Source organism: Zonotrichia leucophrys, chromosome 5 (genome assembly GCF_028769735.1).
Source record: "Zonotrichia leucophrys gambelii isolate GWCS_2022_RI chromosome 5, RI_Zleu_2.0, whole genome shotgun sequence".
Taxonomy (NCBI): Eukaryota; Metazoa; Chordata; class Aves; order Passeriformes; family Passerellidae; genus Zonotrichia; species Zonotrichia leucophrys.
In genome coordinates, this window is record NC_088175.1 from 50255326 (window position 1) to 50272481 (window position 17156).

The 17156-nt window shown below is 41.0% G+C and overlaps 1 protein-coding gene across 2 annotated transcripts; it reads left to right on the forward strand.

The window, feature by feature from the left end:
- The first annotated feature begins 2222 nt into the window (after window positions 1–2222).
- LTO1 (LTO1 maturation factor of ABCE1) lies at window positions 2223–7387 on the forward strand. Of its 2 annotated transcripts, none has more exons than XM_064715603.1 (5): window positions 2223–2315; window positions 3694–3799; window positions 4599–4669; window positions 5116–5233; window positions 7364–7387. In XM_064715603.1, the coding sequence occupies exons 1-5, from the start codon at window positions 2275–2277 to the stop codon at window positions 7364–7366; spliced, it is 339 nt and encodes a 112-aa protein (XP_064571673.1). In that variant the 5' UTR covers window positions 2223–2274; the 3' UTR covers window positions 7367–7387. The 2 variants fall into 2 exon arrangements, with proteins under 2 accessions (XP_064571673.1, XP_064571671.1); XM_064715601.1 differs by lacking the exon at window positions 7364–7387 and adding an exon at window positions 5573–7065.
- The last annotated feature ends 9769 nt before the right edge of the window (window positions 7388–17156 follow it).

Below are 17156 nucleotides of genomic sequence, written 5' to 3' on the forward strand. Positions count from 1 at the left end.
AGTTTTGCCTGAAAAAGATGTCAGCTTCTGGCAGGAAAAGAGCCTGAATGTTTCCATTTGGAAATGCTGTGAGACACAGGAACGGCAGATTTCTTGGCCGGCAAACACCTCCCATGGTGTTGTCCCATTCTCTTTTGTGCTGAGCCACTGCCACACATCCGGAGGGCTCCTACTCCTCGTTTGCTGGAAGACGTAGTTCTGATTTCCAGGTTGTTTTATTCCAAAACTTTTCAGATTTCAGGGGGTTTCATTTCCAGTTCTGATCAGTCACTATATTTTCCTTGAACGCCTTTCAAAACCTTTCTTAAAAAAAAAAAAAAAAAAAAAAGGCAAAACAAACAAAACACAAAAAGCCAGAAAACAATATAAGAATGAACTTTTGAAGTTGGGGCAAGAAAAAAATCACTTTTCTGCTAAAAACTTGCACAGATTTGACAGGAAACATGGCAAATAATGGAGTTTGGAGGGTACACAATTTAATTGACCCAGTGAGAGATTTTTTAAGTGGGTGTAACATTGTGAATATTTCTCAAGGATGCAAAGACAGGCAACCTTACATTTTGGGAACATAATCTTGAGCTCTCTTGTGACCCTATTTGCTGACACCTTTGGCTTACATTCTTCCAGCGGCAGCACGATGATTTTTCCGGCAACAGCACGGTTAGAGGTTGGTTCAATATTTATTCAGACAGAGGGAAGAATGCCAGGAGCTAAATTAACCCATACCACTTCCTGGAGAGCTCCAGTTTTCGTTGGAGTTTTCCCATCCCAGCTCTGACCAAACCTGGCTGTTTTGCTTATAAAATCTGACAAGATCTCGGCTTGAGGTTGGAGGACTGCTGGGAAACGCTTCCCATGCCCTGCGACACCTGACTCGGTCAGGAACCGGGCGTGCAAAACCTCCAAAAAGCACCTTTGGTTCTGTGGGAACGTAAACACCAGCAGCAGCACCCATCAGCACACCCCATCCCCTGCCCATCAGGGCTGCTCAAAGGCAGGGGGACAATGGAGGTGCTTTCATTTGCAACAGAACATTTTACAGCCCCGAAACGTTTTTAAAGCTCAGGTGTCAAATGTCTCCTTGGGAAGTCTCAGCTGGAAGCTGTGATGTGCAAATACGAGTTGCTAGAGGAGCGGGAAAGGGGATACTGAGCGTCTTCATTTCCACTGGGAGGAAGTGTGAAAACCTATAAATCAATTCAAAGTCACAGTGTCCATTTTACCTCTGCTCAAATCATTGAAACCCTGTTAGTGGATAATTTGGGGGCCACTCTTTCTACTCTGCCAGTGTACTTTTCATATGAATGGGGAGCAACTTGATAAATTAAATAAAAATTCCCTTTTTTTCCCCTCAAAAATATATGTATTCTAACAGCAGGGTGGTAGAATAGTGTGACCCAGAGCCACATTTTATTAAGTCTCTGGAAAATAGAATAAGTTAACTTTAACGCATGTGCTTGTAAATGAGTATAAATGTTTCCTTTGACTAGTGTTGATCTGTAACAACTCCTAAGTATTTTAATAGAGCAGCCTAGAAGGACACACTACAGTTTGGGTGGGTAATAACACCAAAAATATTTATGTTTTAGAATCATAGACTGGTTTGGGTCAGAAAGGACTTCAAAGATCATTTAATTCCAGGGGCAGGGACACCTTTCCACGTTGCTCAGAGCCCCATCCAAACTGGCCTTGAACGCTTCCCAGGGATGGCGCCTCCACAGCTTCTCTGGGCAGCCTGTGCCAGGGCCGCACCACCCTCACAGGGAACAATTGTGGGGACACACCAAATATTCACTTCTTGAAAGCCACAGACACCAATGTTACATGAGAGAGATGTGCAAACTCCATCATCATTCCGTGACCAGCGACAGCAGCCGGGAGGACGGCCTGGAGCTGCCTCAAGCTCAGGCTGGATACCGGGACAAGGCTCCTCACCCACAGCGAGCCGGGGCACTGGACCCGGCTCCGCACGGCAGGGCGGAACTCAGGGAGGGTCTGGACACCGCTTTGAGGCACAGGGTGGGATTTCTGGGAGGCACAGTGGGATTTTTGGCACACTGGGCGGGATTTTTTGGAACACTGGGTGGGATTTCTGGGACACCGACGTTTCCCCACGGACGGCCGGGGCCGGGATCTGTGGCGGCGCTCGGGCGCCCCCTGGTGGCCGCACGCCATCGTCGCGCGTGGGCGTGGCTTACGATGGGGGCGTGGTCTGTGATTATGAGCCACGCCCCCTCCCTCTCGCCGTCCGCTCCCGGCGTGCCCCGCGCCGCCATGGCCGACCTGTTCGATGGGATCGTGATGGCCGAGCAGAGGTGGGGGCACGGAGCCAGCCTGGAGCGGCCCCACTGCGGCTTCTCTACAGCACGGGGCTCCCCCGGCGCTCCGCTTCCCTCTGGGAGCTGCCAGGGGAGCGTCAGGGAAAGGAGGGCGAGCGCTGAGCCCGAGGAGGAGGGCGGGGAAAATTCGCCTCCCTGCGCGTTCTGAGGGAGCGATCGGCGCGAACGACCTGGAGCTGAGGCGGGGAGGTTTGGGCTGGGTATAGGGATGGGTTCTTCATGCAAGGGATGGTCGGACGCTGGGACAAGGCCGCCAGGGGAATTGGTGTCAGCACACAGAGGGACCCACGCCGGCAGGCTGGGTTGCTGGGCTGAGAGCAGCGGGGTGAGGGTCAGCAAGGCCGAGTGCCGGGTCCGTGGGCCGCCTCAGCCCTCTGCAGCCTTCCAGGATAGCCGGAGAGTCCCTGCAAAGCATCCCAGAGGGAAAGGGCCTGGGGGTGCTGTCAGAGAGCTGCTGAACACGAGCCCAGGTGGCCGAGAAGGACAATGGCATCCTGGCATTGTCAGCAGGAGCATGGCAGTGACCATGCCCGTGTTCTGGGCACCACTGAGGCCCCACATTGAATTGTGGGGTCAGTTGTGGGTCCCACGCTACAAGAAAGACTTTGAGGTGCTGGAGAGTGTTCACCGAAGGGAATTGAGCTGGGGCAGGCTCTGGAGCACAAGTCGGATGAGAAGTGGCTGGGGAGGCTCAGCCTGGAGAAAAGGAGGCTCAGGGAGAACCTTCTGTCTCTACAACTCCCTGACAGGAGCCCCCCATGTGGGGCCAGACTTTACTCGCTGGTTACAAGTGACAGGACAAGAAGAAGTGGCCTTGAGCTGCACCAGAGGAGGTTTAAGTTGGACATAAGGAGGAATTTCTTCATGAAAAATGTTGCCAGGCCTTGGAAGGGGTAGCCCAGGGAGCTGCTGGAGTCACCACTTCGGGGGGTGCCCAAAGAGCAGCTGGATGTGACACTTGGGGCTCTGGGCTGCTTGACACAGTGATGGTCATTCAAAGGTTGGACTGAATGATCTCAGAGGTCTTTCCCAACCAAAACAAGCCTGTGATTCTGGGATTTAAATTGATTTTATGTGGTATTTCTACGATTTGGAGGCAATGCATGTTTCTGTTGTCAGGAGCCACTTGTGTGCAGTGTGACTGGACAGGAGATTAACCAAGCTGTGGTTCTGCTCTCCCAGGTTCTATGGGGAGATTAACCAAGCTGTGGTTCTGCTCTCCCAGGTTCCATGGGGAGATTAACCAAGCTGTGGTTGTGCTCTCCCAGGTTCCATGGGGAGATTACCCAAGCTGTGGTTGTGCTCTCCCAGGTTCCATGGGGAGATTAACCAAGCTGTGGTTCTGCACTCCCAGGTTCCACGGGGAGGGCTACCAGGAGGGGCTTGCAGAGGGCAGCCACGCTGGCATGGCTGAGGGCAGGAGGCATGGAGCACTGCATGGAGCCAGGATGGGCTCAGAGGTAAGTGGGGAAACTCTTCAGCACTGCAGTCTTCTTGTCATGAGGAAATGACAGCCACACAGAAATTTCCAGGCTAAGGCCTGCTGTGTTTCACTGCTATGTCTGTGTCCAGGAGGACCCATAAAGCTGTTTTGAGCTGGAGAGCTCAGTAGATGCACTTGTGTTTTCTCAGCTTATTTGCTGCATGGAGCTTTGGTAATATTTTTTCCCAAATTTATGGCTAAAGGTTCTGCTGCCCCCCCAGTACCATCTGCTGTGGCCCAGCATAGGGAAAATCATGGAATCTGGAGCCACAAAGAGGCAGGTGTGTGTGTCTCCTGCACTCTTTGTTAATTGTGATGCTGTGAGGGTTTGTGGCACTGCTCCTCTTCTGCACACCTGGATCAATAACCATTCCTAGGAATTCAGGGGCTGGACACTGGTGGGGAGGCACCTCAGCTTGTCCCATATGTCCTCTCCAGTTTGTCACAGCTACAGGATGAGAATGCCAAACAGCAGTCACCAGAGCTGGATGGTTTGTACAAAATGGTCCTGGACAAACCATAAGAGAGAATTGCTGTGATCTCCTCATACTGGGAAAGCTCTAGAGGGAGGCAGGATTAAACACATCAACTGAGAGGGTGGCTTGGGTTACCTTGTACTTGCCAGCCTTTCCAGCTTGGAAACACGTTTGTGTACCCAGGGTTTATTTTCCCAAAGAGTGAGATACAGTGTAGTGCTTTATTTTTGTTCCCCTGTCTATGCTTTGTGTCCTTTGTGGTTTTTTCTTTCCCTCATGACTCTTTAAAATTAATTTTAGATTGGCTGCTACCTTGGGTTTGCACTGACGTGGCACTGTCTGCTCCAGAAATGCACAGATCCAAAGAACAGGTGAGGTTAAAAAGTTTTAAAGTCATCTCACTGTGACTTCCATTCTTCTCCTCACATCTTTTTTTTCTGTCCCATTCTGATTAATCTGTCTGCCAGAATTGCCTTTTTGGTTGCATTTCTTTATTTTGCCCAGTCATGTAATCAGTTTGTTGATTCTTGAATATTTTTCAGCTATGGACTGGTAAGTTGAAATGGAAGACTTAAATCTGTCAGTTGTGCTTGATTCCCAATTTGGAATAATTCCTAGTTTGCATAATTTCTTATTTAAGAATATGGAACACACCTGACAGTAGGCTGAAAGGTGAATTAAAGAAGAATGGAGGGCTGGGTTTTGTGCTGTGGATTATTACATATCAGTGTAATTTTCATAGTGATACTGTTTCAAAAAACTCCTGTGTAAGGATCATTGTGTTTTCTTTTAATTAGATCAATTTTGTTTTTTCTAGCAAAAAGCTAAGGGCTCTGGATTCATTAATAGGGATGATTCAGAAATTCCCATATGAAGACCCCACTTATGATAAGCTGCAAGAAGATCTGGAAAAAATCAGAGGAAAATTTAAACAGGTTTGTAGGATTAAGTTGTAATTTTAGCACATAAATTAATTTTTGAGAAACTTTGTTTCTAAAGCCACTCCAAAGTTTTGTGGAGCAGTTATTATTCCCATTCTGCAATCATAGCAAAATACTTGAAGTGAAAATCCTTGACAGTTGAAAATTTCCCAAGCAATAGCAAATGCAAAATAAAGGGGAAAAAAAATCTTTAAAAAGCAAGTTGGAAATAATCTTTGACAATTTGAATTACAAGTGGGATCAGAAGAAGATAAATGGAGCAATTGGGAGTTTTGTTGAACATTCTTCTTGAAAAACAGACCCTTTGAAACACTTCTGTGTATTCCTTTTTAGGTTTGTTCAATGCTAAATATTCAGTCTGATTTTAGACTTGGTAATGAGAGATCTTCACTGACATTTTGAATGCAACAGATGAAGATAATCGTGGATGACCAAAGGAAAAAAAACATTAACAGAACTGGAAAACTTTCTATCTACTTTTATATTTTAAAAAAATCAAAATAGTGAAGAGATGTTAAAGGGGAAGTGAAAAATGACTGGACTTGCAGTATTATTTAACATTTATTTTCTCCAACTTCTCTTTAGGATATTACACACACTAGTGTGTAAATCTGTTAAATAGAAATATTTGTTTTAATTCTTTGCTAGTCTTTTACTGATAATTCCTCAAAAGGAAAACAAGCATTTGCACACTTTCCTTGTTTAAAGGATGTCTGTAACTTAAAAATCTGTATATGCAGATGATTCAGTTTACACAATGTGTACATGCTGTGGGTGAAGGAAAGTAAGATCAACTCCCTGCAGACTTTGCAGCAGGAAACATTTTTGTGGGGAGAAGATGGAATGACAAAGGAGATCAGAATGCAGAGGAGAAGGATGAAGATACCTGCTTAGAATATGGAATTTGCACTTGGATTTTCCAATAGTTTTGCAGACTGATGGGGGAAGGGAGCAAACTCCACAAAATCCAACCACTTCCCTACAAGTTACCAGTTTAAATGATGGATGAGATGAACATGACTGCCAGGAGAGTTGGGATTCTCATTGACTATATTTATCAGTACCTCTCACACAGACCAGCTTTTTATGTGCCAGCCTTGAAAAGTGACAACTTGAGTCTCATTCCAAACCACTGGATGCTGCCAGCTGTGTTAGCTGAGAGGAGTGCCTGGAACAGGCTTTGCCTTGGGCTGCTGGATGTCTTTGCATTCCAGTGAGGAATTCCAGAATTCCTTTTACCACCTGTACCCTGTGTGTGTCTGGCTCTGCCTGCCTGGCATGGTTCAGCATTATGAATTTGAAATGAAATATGAAAATCAAAGACAGATTTGAGGTTTTTGGTTTGTTTAATTGTCTTACATGTGAATTTTGATCCCCACAGGCAGTGTCAGAGCCATCTAGTGGATGTGTGGGATTGTAGGAGCTCACAAATACTTGTGTAGGTGAAGTGGTTAAAATAGTACAGTGTGTACACACTCATGATGATTCTAATTATGTGGAGAATGTCTTTGCACTGAAGTAACACTGAGGCAGGAATGAATTTTTACTTGTTTCCTCATTTGCTAAAATGTCTGTAAAAGCAAGGGCAGGGTTGTGAGAGCTCCAGGTGGAGCATTTGTTTAATAGAAGTGTGTGACATGTGGGTGACAAGTCAAGGTGTTGCTCCAGAGATTGTATCAAACACAATTATTTTTGTTCAGCTCAAGAGAGAAAAGGTCTCTGGCACTCAGGTGGTGACTTTATTTGGAAAATTGGTTTGGTGGCTAATTTTCTTGTATTGCTTTAGTTCTATTTAAAAAAATACATAATAAATTATTATATAAATACATGTGTATATACTATACTATAAGTATTGTATCAACCAGGGTTTCCAGCTGGGATATACCAAGCTTAGGGTTATCTATTAGGTCTTTATTCTTTTTAATTAGGTCTTTAATTAAGTTTCATTTGTGTGGACACACTGATGGAGTCTCTTCTTCCATGAGTCTGTATTTTTCTGCATATCTTCTGTTTCACACCTTGTGTGGGCCTGATTTAGTTTATTAAATGAGGTGCAATTCAAAATTTTGTTGGATGTGCAGTTGTGTGCTTTCTTCAGTGCCATTTTTTTTTTGTTTTCTGCAGTGATTTGTGGGGGTTTGTGTCACGTTCAGTGCTGTGGCAGTGGAACATTCCCAGCATTCTGAAGAGGTGTTTTTATGCCTGATTTACAGCTGAGGTTTTGGGTATGCCTGATTTATAGCCCAGGTTACATCAAGAATATTCATTTGTCTTTGTCTTAGAGTCACAAAGACATAGAAAAACATGCAATCTTGTACATTATGATACTGGTTATTAATAAAGCAGGACATTGAGATTGTGGCTTGGTGCTGATTGTCCAAGAAGTTTGAAATTTCACAGAAGTAAGACTTCAGAATATATCTCTGTACTCCTTCACCAGCCCTGCTTACAGCTCAGTAGTTAGGGAGGAATGTTTGAAACATTTCACTCACCAATTTCTGACTTGCCTGGACTGAGTTCCAGCTTGTTTTGTCTCTTTGTGATCGTCTCTCAGCTGAGCCTGTGGAATATGGAATTTTATTAAAAGGTGGATACACAGCTCTGCTAGCTGCTGAAGTCATGGCAATCCAGAAGAGTTGTAATTTTCCTTTCTGCAACGTGTGATGAGTACAAGAAATAGTGAATTTTGAGGCAGCAGCAGAGAGGTAAACTTTGAATACCATTTGGTAAAGTTCCCAAGCACAATTCTTGTTCTGTCTTCATGAAGCAACTTCCTTTCCATTCCTTGTCAGCTGTACTAAAGGTGATAAATTCCAGCTTTGAGTGAATATCTATAATCGACAGAAACAAGTGAAATAAATCAGAAAAAAAAGAACCTGGGTATGCAATTGTTTGCTTCGAAACCAGCCCTGTAGAGGTACTCTGGCTCATTTGAATCCTGATCTGTTTTTCTGAAACAAGGTTGTGATAATTTCAATGTGAGATTACATTTTGAGTTTTAATTTTCCACTAAATCAGTTTCAAGGTTTATGTGGGTTTTGGTTTTTGAAGAGATGCAAGAGAGAGTTTGAGCCTGCCCTGTGTTTATGAATGCTTATTTACACTTTGGCTGGAAATGCAACTTCCTGCACTGGAATAAAGGGAAATCCATCTGTCAAAAGTCTGCCTGCACCCTAATATCCCACAGTGCTTTAGAGTAAGAACTTAATATTTCTGGTATTGTTTTCAAATTCTTTCTATTCTTGGTGCCTTTTGAATAGTGCCCTTTGCAACTTCTTACAACCATGGCTTCTGGTCTAATTGCAGCTTAAAACTTCAGCTTTCATAGTTTGGCAAGTAACCATGAAGATTCTCATTTTACAGTCTGCCAGAGTTGTTTTTTTAATGGATAAAGTTGTGACAGTACACATTCCCACAGAAGTGGATGTATCACCAAGGAAAAAGGGGATTTGGGAGGTGTGAGAGGAGTTCAGCAGGTTCCCAGTTGCAAGTTGTGGTGTCTGGGACCGATGTGTAAAAGCCAACTGGAGCAAAGCACTGCTGAAGCACTTCAGTGTGTCCCAGGGTTTGGAATTGCAGGACCAGCCTATCCTGGGGCGATAATAAAAATAATAATAAAAGCTCTGTGTGCTGTTTTGTTGGCTTGCACAGTCAGTTCGTTTGTAGCTGAATATCTGACATTGCACTGGGAATGCTCTCACCTTAATCACTGGAGTGTTTATTCTCTAAGTGTGGTAATTAAATTTTTTCAGCATTTTTGGTGCTAGAATTCTGTAGTACTACTTGTCAAATGCTGCACTACTGTGTGGAAGGAGACGTGGTCACTAAGCTCATCTGAAATGTGGGAGACTTCCTAAATCCATGGAATATATGAAAAGTAAAAAAATCTCAGGCATTGTTTAACTTGATTCCAAGGCAGCTTGCTGCACAGTGTTTTAAATTATTTTATCCTATTCTATAACCATAACTAATTGAGCACTAGTGCAGCATTCTGTGTATCTGGTTTTGGGGAGATTTCTGAATAGGAATAAGAAATGGCATAAAACTTTTGCCTTGGAAAAATTAGAAAGCTACACAATTCTAGTTGTGCAGAATTCGTTAGGATGACATCTGAAATAGTGGCCTCCTGTTTGATAGAGTTTAACTGATGCTTGTTTCTAATAAAATCGTGGAGTTTTATTTTAGCAAAATGTTCAGCAGAAAGGAGGTTGATTATTCAGTCCCTGCATCCTGACTGTGCATCAGACAGAATCAACTCAGCATTTGTCACTGTTTCATTTCTGATTTTAACTCCCTGTTTTGCTGCTTTAGCTCAACACTTTTTAACTTTCAGCATCTTCAGGATTCTGGGGAATAATCAACACTGTGTGGAATCTTTCCTGATAGTAGGAACTGTGAGTCAGCAACCCTTTAATTTTTTTAGTTGCAGCCATTGTTCCAGCAGCAAGCTTTGCTGCTATTGTCCACTGTTTGTCCAGCTCACGTTTACTGGACTGTGGGAACGGATTAGGGTTTCATGGCTTTTTTTTTCTTCTTGCATAAACTCTTGATCAAAGACATTCCTTGGATGACAAAACACTGTATACTGTGTCACACAGCCCTGACCAGACTGCACGAACAGTAGTTTAAAAACACATGCCTACATTGTTCTCTAAACTGGCCTGCTTTCTTTTTTTTTTTTTGCAATGTATGTGCAGACATTGAATTTTTGAGACCCCATTTACCTCTGTTAAAAACACACACACATACAGAAGTTATTGTTAATAAGCACTTGAGAGTTTCTGAAATTCAAGTTAAAAAGCAAATTACTCTGAGACTAAGAGTAAGACAGAACAGAATGTAATTTCTTAGCAGAGCTAGGAGTTATATCTGCAGTGCATTTCCTTCTTGAGGAGACCTTGGTTGTGGGGCAGGTAGTCAAGGACACTGGAAACCTAAACCCACATGCATTATGGCATCATTTTATGTGTCACAGCCAGAACACCTGAGTAGGGTAGAGAATGATTGGAGCACAGTTCGGGACTGCATTAACCTCCTTCACCATAAGCACATTGTTAGAACCACATTTTGAGAACCTCGCTTTTTACAGTTTTATGTCCTGGTCTTCTTTTAAGCTCTCTTATGCATTAAGAGGAGGACAAATTTCAGAAAATTCCAGCATCATTATTCCTCAATGAGAAAGAAAGAAATGGTGTTAGCAAGCATGGAGACACTTTTTCAAGGAGCCTTGCCTTGTGATTTGCCTGAAATACTCCTTCAGCAGAAACACAGAGGAAAGAGATTCCTGAAGACATATTGAGCAATTTTACAGAGGGATTTAAAACCTTGGGAGGGCTGAATTGTGGTGTCTGGAGAGCTGTTTGGGAAGGAGAGAAATGATGTTCCACAAACACGAGGCTTTGCATTGTCTGGGTCTGCAGCACTGTTGAGCACTGTCATGCAGAAGTGAAGGCAGATTAAACTTCTTTCCCTGACATTGGAAGGTCATATCCATAAGGGAAGAACCATTCTGATCCTTTGCAGTCCAAGAGTCTCCATGGAAAGAGAAAACCAAAAAATATGTGGCTAATGGATGTGTTTAAAAGGAATTAAATGGTCAGAGTGAGTGACTGAAATGGCTACAGAAATATTAAGTCAAACCCACAAAATAAATGTATTACATTTAGAAGAAATAATGTTTATTTATGAGTAAATAATTTATGATGTCTTCTGGAAATTTAACAGCATCCATTGGCTGAAGCTTTGCTCTTCATATTTAAAATAGCCAAATGTAAAGAACTTCGGTCTGTGGATGTTCAGGGAGGAAAGAAAGCTGTTCAAAAATAATACCCTGTATTTGAACAATCTGGAGTGATACAATCTAATAAAGGGGAGAGATGAAACATCAAAAAGCTCAATTGCCCGTTGCAGACAGTTTGCCATCAGAGAGTGGCTCAGGACACCAGGTCACTGCCTCGGGCTGGCTCAGGGGTGCTGTCACAGTGCCCTGCTGGTGCTTTCGTGGGCCATGGGTGAGGATCTGCCCCATCACATCCCAGCCACAAACGTGGTGGCTGTCACAGGAGACCAGGAGAATTAAACCGTGTCACAGAGCTGCTGCCGCATGGGATGGATGAAAACAAAACCACTCAGCAATGCAGAATCTAAAGCAGGGAAGGGAGAGTGGATGGCAATTTCCTTTCTGTGATGCACACGCTACAAGCACAACTCAGAGCTCTAGACCTCTTTTCCCCACGCGGTCCAGAGGAGGATTCCTTCTCTGGCCAGTCCGTGTGGCAGGTCCTGCCTTGGAGCTTGGCCCCTGCGTGTGACAATTCCTCCTTTGGTCCAGCGTTCCTGGTGCTGGTGGAGATCCGTACCTGTGAATTCCCTGAAATATGAGACTTTTTAATACCTGGTCTTCACAGGCAGAAAGGAGGACAGGTCTAGGTAGGGCTCTGCAGGTGCTATAGGATCAGCAAGGAACTGTCTCTGGTTTCACTCTTAAATGTTTATGACAATCAAAAAGCAAATGGGTAACTTTTGCCTTCCTCCTGCATTTGGTCCTCCTTGGCCATAAAGAACAAAATCTGGCAAATGTCCCATTATCAGTGCAATCCCACTGACTAATTTGCATTCCCTTTCTCATCACTTTATTGGAATATGGTGTGGGACTCAGAAGACACATGGGAATCTATGCTGGCCATGCCAATGCAATTACTATGAGAAATTATATTTGTGGGATCATAAAAATACCTTGTTTGTCTGAAGAGAAAAATTTCTCATAAAATGATGCCAACAGGAATTCATTAAAATTCATTAAAATGCCGTCATTTACAGCTTTACTCCCATTGTCCCATTGTAGGAATCTCAGCGTGTGTAGCTCACGTGCATGGGTCATTCCTGTGACTTAAAAACAGCTCCAACCTTCTCTTTCTCCTCTATCTTCTGGAGTTTTCTATCACTTAAAATGCCAGCTGTGCTTGAATGCAAGTGGATTAATTTTTTTTTTCATTTGCTAGTTCTTGTTTATTGTTTAATAAAGAGCGTTTGAATTTAAGTGTTCATAAAAGGTCTAAGATTGTCACATGGCCTGAATTCAGCAATGGAACTGGGAAGGTTTTTGGGAGATCTGTTGGAGGTTTTTCTTTGTACATGTCTCAATTTGATACAAAAACATACAGTAGTTTTCCCTTTAATAAGCTACAACATAGTCTAGCTGAACATGCATATTTTTTACAGCCTATAGTAAATTGTTTTTCTTGCTACATTCTTGTCCTTCTGCCCTTTGCAATGTGAGTAATACTGGCATAGTTCACCCAGCATTCAAGTTTAGGAGTTTAGGAGAGATGATGTTCAGGAGAAGGAAAATGTAAATAACAGAGCTGACTATGTGGGCTTAAACCTACTTAAGTCACAAACACTTAGTCAGTTTAACAGCATTTATAAAAGAGATGGGAATGGCAAAACGCACTTAACACATTCAACCAAACACAGGTTTACATTTCTCACTGAATCACTGTAATGTTTTTATCAGCACAAGATTTTTGTCAGAAGTCAAGATCCCTTAAGTGTGTCCTCACTTGGTTTTCAAACACTTGAGGTCAGAGAGATGAGCCATCAGCCATACAAAAGAAAGCTATTTGTTCTTTCTGGGCATTTGGGGTTTTTTATGCTGGGAAAAAGGAATCATTTTTGGCCCAGACCAATTTAAGCTTTTGCTTGATGTGTTTTTGAAGTCCCTGTGAGTTTAGTTCAGGTCATCTCTCAGTGTTTTACACCTCCCAGTGTAACTCACCATACAGAGGAGCTGCCCATTACAAAAGGAACAAACCAGACCCCATTTGTACTGGTTTTACTTCACCCACCTGACCTGGGATTTTGCAGCAGGCCGCACAGGCTTCAGGTTTCTGGCTGAAATGACTGGGAAACCACCGAGCTCACAGAGACTCATCTGGGATTCTTCTGATGCAGGTGGTTTCCCATCTAGTGGTAACTGCCCTGAAAGGAGCTTTTTCTGCACTAGACAACAATTAACACGTTAGAAGTTAGCTCTGCAGTTTCATTTTTCATTTCCTGTGCTGCACTTGCTGCACAGAATCAGTTGTAACGTGAAGTTTAGTCAGTGGGAAACTCAGAAGGCAAATACCAAATTTCTAATTTGAGACAGGGAGGACAAGCACTTGGCCTTTTGCATAATTTTTTTAAGGAAATGCAGGATATATTTTACAGGATAAAAATTCACAGGATAAATAATCAAATACATAGGTTATAAGCTGCTTCTGCTGTGTTCAGCTTTGAAAATAATAGTAACAACAATAGTAATAGTAATAGTAATAGTAATAGTAATAGTAATAGTAATAGTAATAGTAATAGTAATAATTGATAATGTGCAGCCCCTATTTTAAGAGAGATTTTGGACTGTGTATTGGAACAGAGATTATATTTTTTTTTCTCATTTTATTTTGTAATAGTATTTGTAATTCCTGTCCTGGGTCCAGTTCTTTTTTTACATTCTTTTAGTTGGCTTTAATGTTTTTCAGGTTTGTTCCATATTCTCTTAGCTGTAAAAGCTGTCTGAGAGAAGGCACAAAGAAGGCAGCTTAACCAACTGGCTTTTAAAACCAACTGTCTTCTGTAAAGGTCTTGTGGGACACAAAACCTTCCACTGATGAGAAAATACCAGCAAGCACTCTGTACCATCCAACACCTACTTTGTTTTACCCTTTATTCACATGAACCACCAAAGGGCATTTTACTATGACTAATTTCCTTTAATGTGAAAAAATAAAGTCTTCAGGCAGGGAAAAAAAAAAATTTGCTTCATTAAAAAGACACGTTGGTGTGACAGGCAGGCAGTTACCTACCCATGGCTCGAAACACCCACGGTTTCCTAAAATAACAACAAAAGGTCTTCAGCTTTTCAAATGTGTCAAACCTAGAAAATGTCACGTGCTTTACTCACAGCACCAGGGAGTTACAACCATTCAGCATTTTGAAGGCAATTAAAGATAAATGTAAATTAAAAGATGACAACAGTTGGGTTTTACCAATTTTATTTCTAGACTTTAGATTTTTTTGCTGGAAACTTGTCTGTTACAGGTCTGTTGGTGAAAATGTGCATTTCAGACCAGTGATGCCAATAAGTACAATATAAAAATGTACAAATCTGAATTGCTTTTGCTTACTACAGATTGTTATAATAACGTGACAAATAAAGCATCTCTGTTGGCACGTGAACCCACTTATCTGCATTTGGCCTTTTTCAGTACATACAATATTAAAAAAAAAATTTGCAGTACACACTACCACTCAGTGTAATACATAATAAAACCAACAAGTACTAAACTCAATAATCATGTTTGGTTCAGGGACACAGAGATGCCACAAACAGAAGTGTTTTATGAGGTAAGCAGTAAGAAATGTTCCTGAAATTTGGACAGAATGTATCCAGTCCTCCTGGGTCCTGCGACTGCTAGTAGCATTGCAATGCTTATTTATGCACTATGTAGGATCTTAACTGCATTCGCCTCAAAATGAGTTCTAATTCTGTTTTGGTTTAGCAGCATACAGGCAACAGCTAGATTATTCTTCAGCATACAACTCTGTTAGCTGGCTTATTTATGAGATTTACAGGCTTTTTTTAAATTAGCATTATGCTATAATTATTAAAAAAAAAAAAAACCAAAACAAACAAAAAAACCCTAGTATATCATAACAGATTAAACACACAAAATACTTAGAGTTCCAGAAGATAACCTATCATACCAAATGATGTGTCCTAGCTGAGGGAGAACCACATCAGGTGGCACACAAGAGTTATATTATACTGCACCTTTCATATATCAATGTGGCTAGTAACACAACTTAAAACTACTATGATAATAAACCCCAGATCAGACAAAGTATCCAGCTTTATAAAATGCATAACAAAAAACAAAAAACCAAAAAAAAAAAACAAAAAAACAACCAACCCTTGACAGAAATTGATCTTCTGAAATGTCTGCTAGTTTTTAAATTAATGCAGAGACCCATTCAGAGCAATGTTTGATGCATTTCTGTTTGCAGTAGAACTATGAGGCACTGTAAGAACATCAAAACCTGGTCTAGACACGGGTAACTGAAGTATGAGGTATTGTGAAACAGGAACCTTTTTGGAATAGAGCAGTAATCACATTAAGTAAAAATTGATCACATAAAAAAATCTACAAAAAAAATGATGTCAATAATATAATTTTCTATGAGAAAATTAAAACCTATTACATGGCAGTATATGACATTGTATAACAAAAAAAAAAAAAAAAACTGATCCACAAAATAGCAGCAAAACACAATGACAAAGATACAGAAAAGCAATGTTAATTTTTTTTCAAACCATGCTGGGAATTTATCCATAGCAGCTCAATAAAAACGGAGCATCCACTCCTTTTCTTTTGTCTTTTTCTCTTTTTTTTTATCTTATGAATTTTTTATCTTTTTTCCTTTTTTTGTTCTTTTTTGTTGTTGTTGTTGTTGTTGTTTTTTTCTACAATCAACACCTTAGCGGCAGTTTTCTCACATACATCTCACCATCACATTCTCCTCGAGCATCAACTTCAACAGCTATGTCCACGTCCCTTCAGCTACTTTCTAAAATAATAATAAAAAGATACATAGCCAAGATGTGCAAATTTTCTATTTGTAGCTAAATTAAAAAAAAAAAAAAACCAACCAAAAATGGGGCATATTCTGGAATAAAAACTTCTTTCAAGTACTCCAATTTTCATATCTATTAACTATGGCGTTTTTCATGGTTAGACTGCTTTTGAAAATGTATAGGAAGGGGCCAAATAGACTGCCTGGTTTTGGGTTTGTTCTTTGAAGCGTGTCCTTTTTTTTTGCTTTAATAAGCTGGGTTAAAACTGCAACATCAAGGGTAGAAAGATTTTCTTTTTCAAAAGGGGCAATTGCATTAATTTACAAATCATACTGGCCTTACGAACATCCTCTGCAATAAATATTCTTTTTAGCCTTAACTATAAATTATATATTTTAGTGTTTAAAAACCTTCAGTTGTAAAAACATCTAGTGATAATCCTTAAAACTATGTGTCCTATATGTGAACCTTTAAGGCCCCTAATTTATAAAGATGAGTTGGCACCAAAGGATTCTAAACTCCAAACTTTTCTATAGAAAAGGAAAGGAAGATATCCTGGCAATTTGTGAATGCAATTTTCTCTCACTGGAACACAACCTTCGGAAAAAAAGAAACACCTCTCCTCTAACACCATAGTTAAATGCACTTGCTTTGCAATTCCAAGTTTGCCAACAAGCACTTTATATATTTCCAAACCATTCCATTAAAAATAACAAACAAACAAAAAAAATTCCCACACAATAAAAGAATGTATTTCCTATATCTAATGGACTGAAAGTGCTTTGAATGGAATGGTTTTAGAATATTACAAACGAACAAAAAAAAAAAAAAAAAAGACTGAACTGTGGATTGAACCTGACCATAATTAGGCTGAATATCTGTGGGGTCAGAACAGCATTTTTACACAGGTAACTACAAAAATAGGAAGATTACAAAAATATAATATATTATGTCACTATTTCGGTTTCTCTTTATAATAGGGTCCTGTATGAGTAGTACATTGGCCTTTCCCAACCACGCTAAGCTGGAACCCTACAAATGCCTCAATGCACAGGCAATCCACAGGCACAAAAAAAAAAAGATTAACATATAATAATGCTGCATACTAATATACACTAACTTATGGGTTACGTTAACCATTTATAAGGTGAAGAGGATAAAAAAAAACCTAAGAAAATAAAATAGACATTTACAGATGAATTATAAAGTGACTAAATGCATAAGCAAGCAAGATACAGAAAAGCCTAGAACTGCGTTAAAGCTATGCTTTTTAAAGAAAAAGAATATTTCATTTACTATCTA

Excerpts from the sequence above, each read along its gene's own strand:
- LTO1 (XM_064715601.1), top strand. The coding sequence starts at position 2,275 with ATGGCCGACCTGTTCGATGGGATCGTGATGGCCGAGCAGAG. Across the intron at positions 2,316-3,693 it reads ATCGTGATGGCCGAGCAGAG|GTTCCACGGGGAGGGCTACC; the intron begins GTGGGGGCACGG and ends CTGCACTCCCAG. Across the intron at positions 3,800-4,598 it reads GAGCCAGGATGGGCTCAGAG|ATTGGCTGCTACCTTGGGTT; the intron begins GTAAGTGGGGAA and ends AATTAATTTTAG.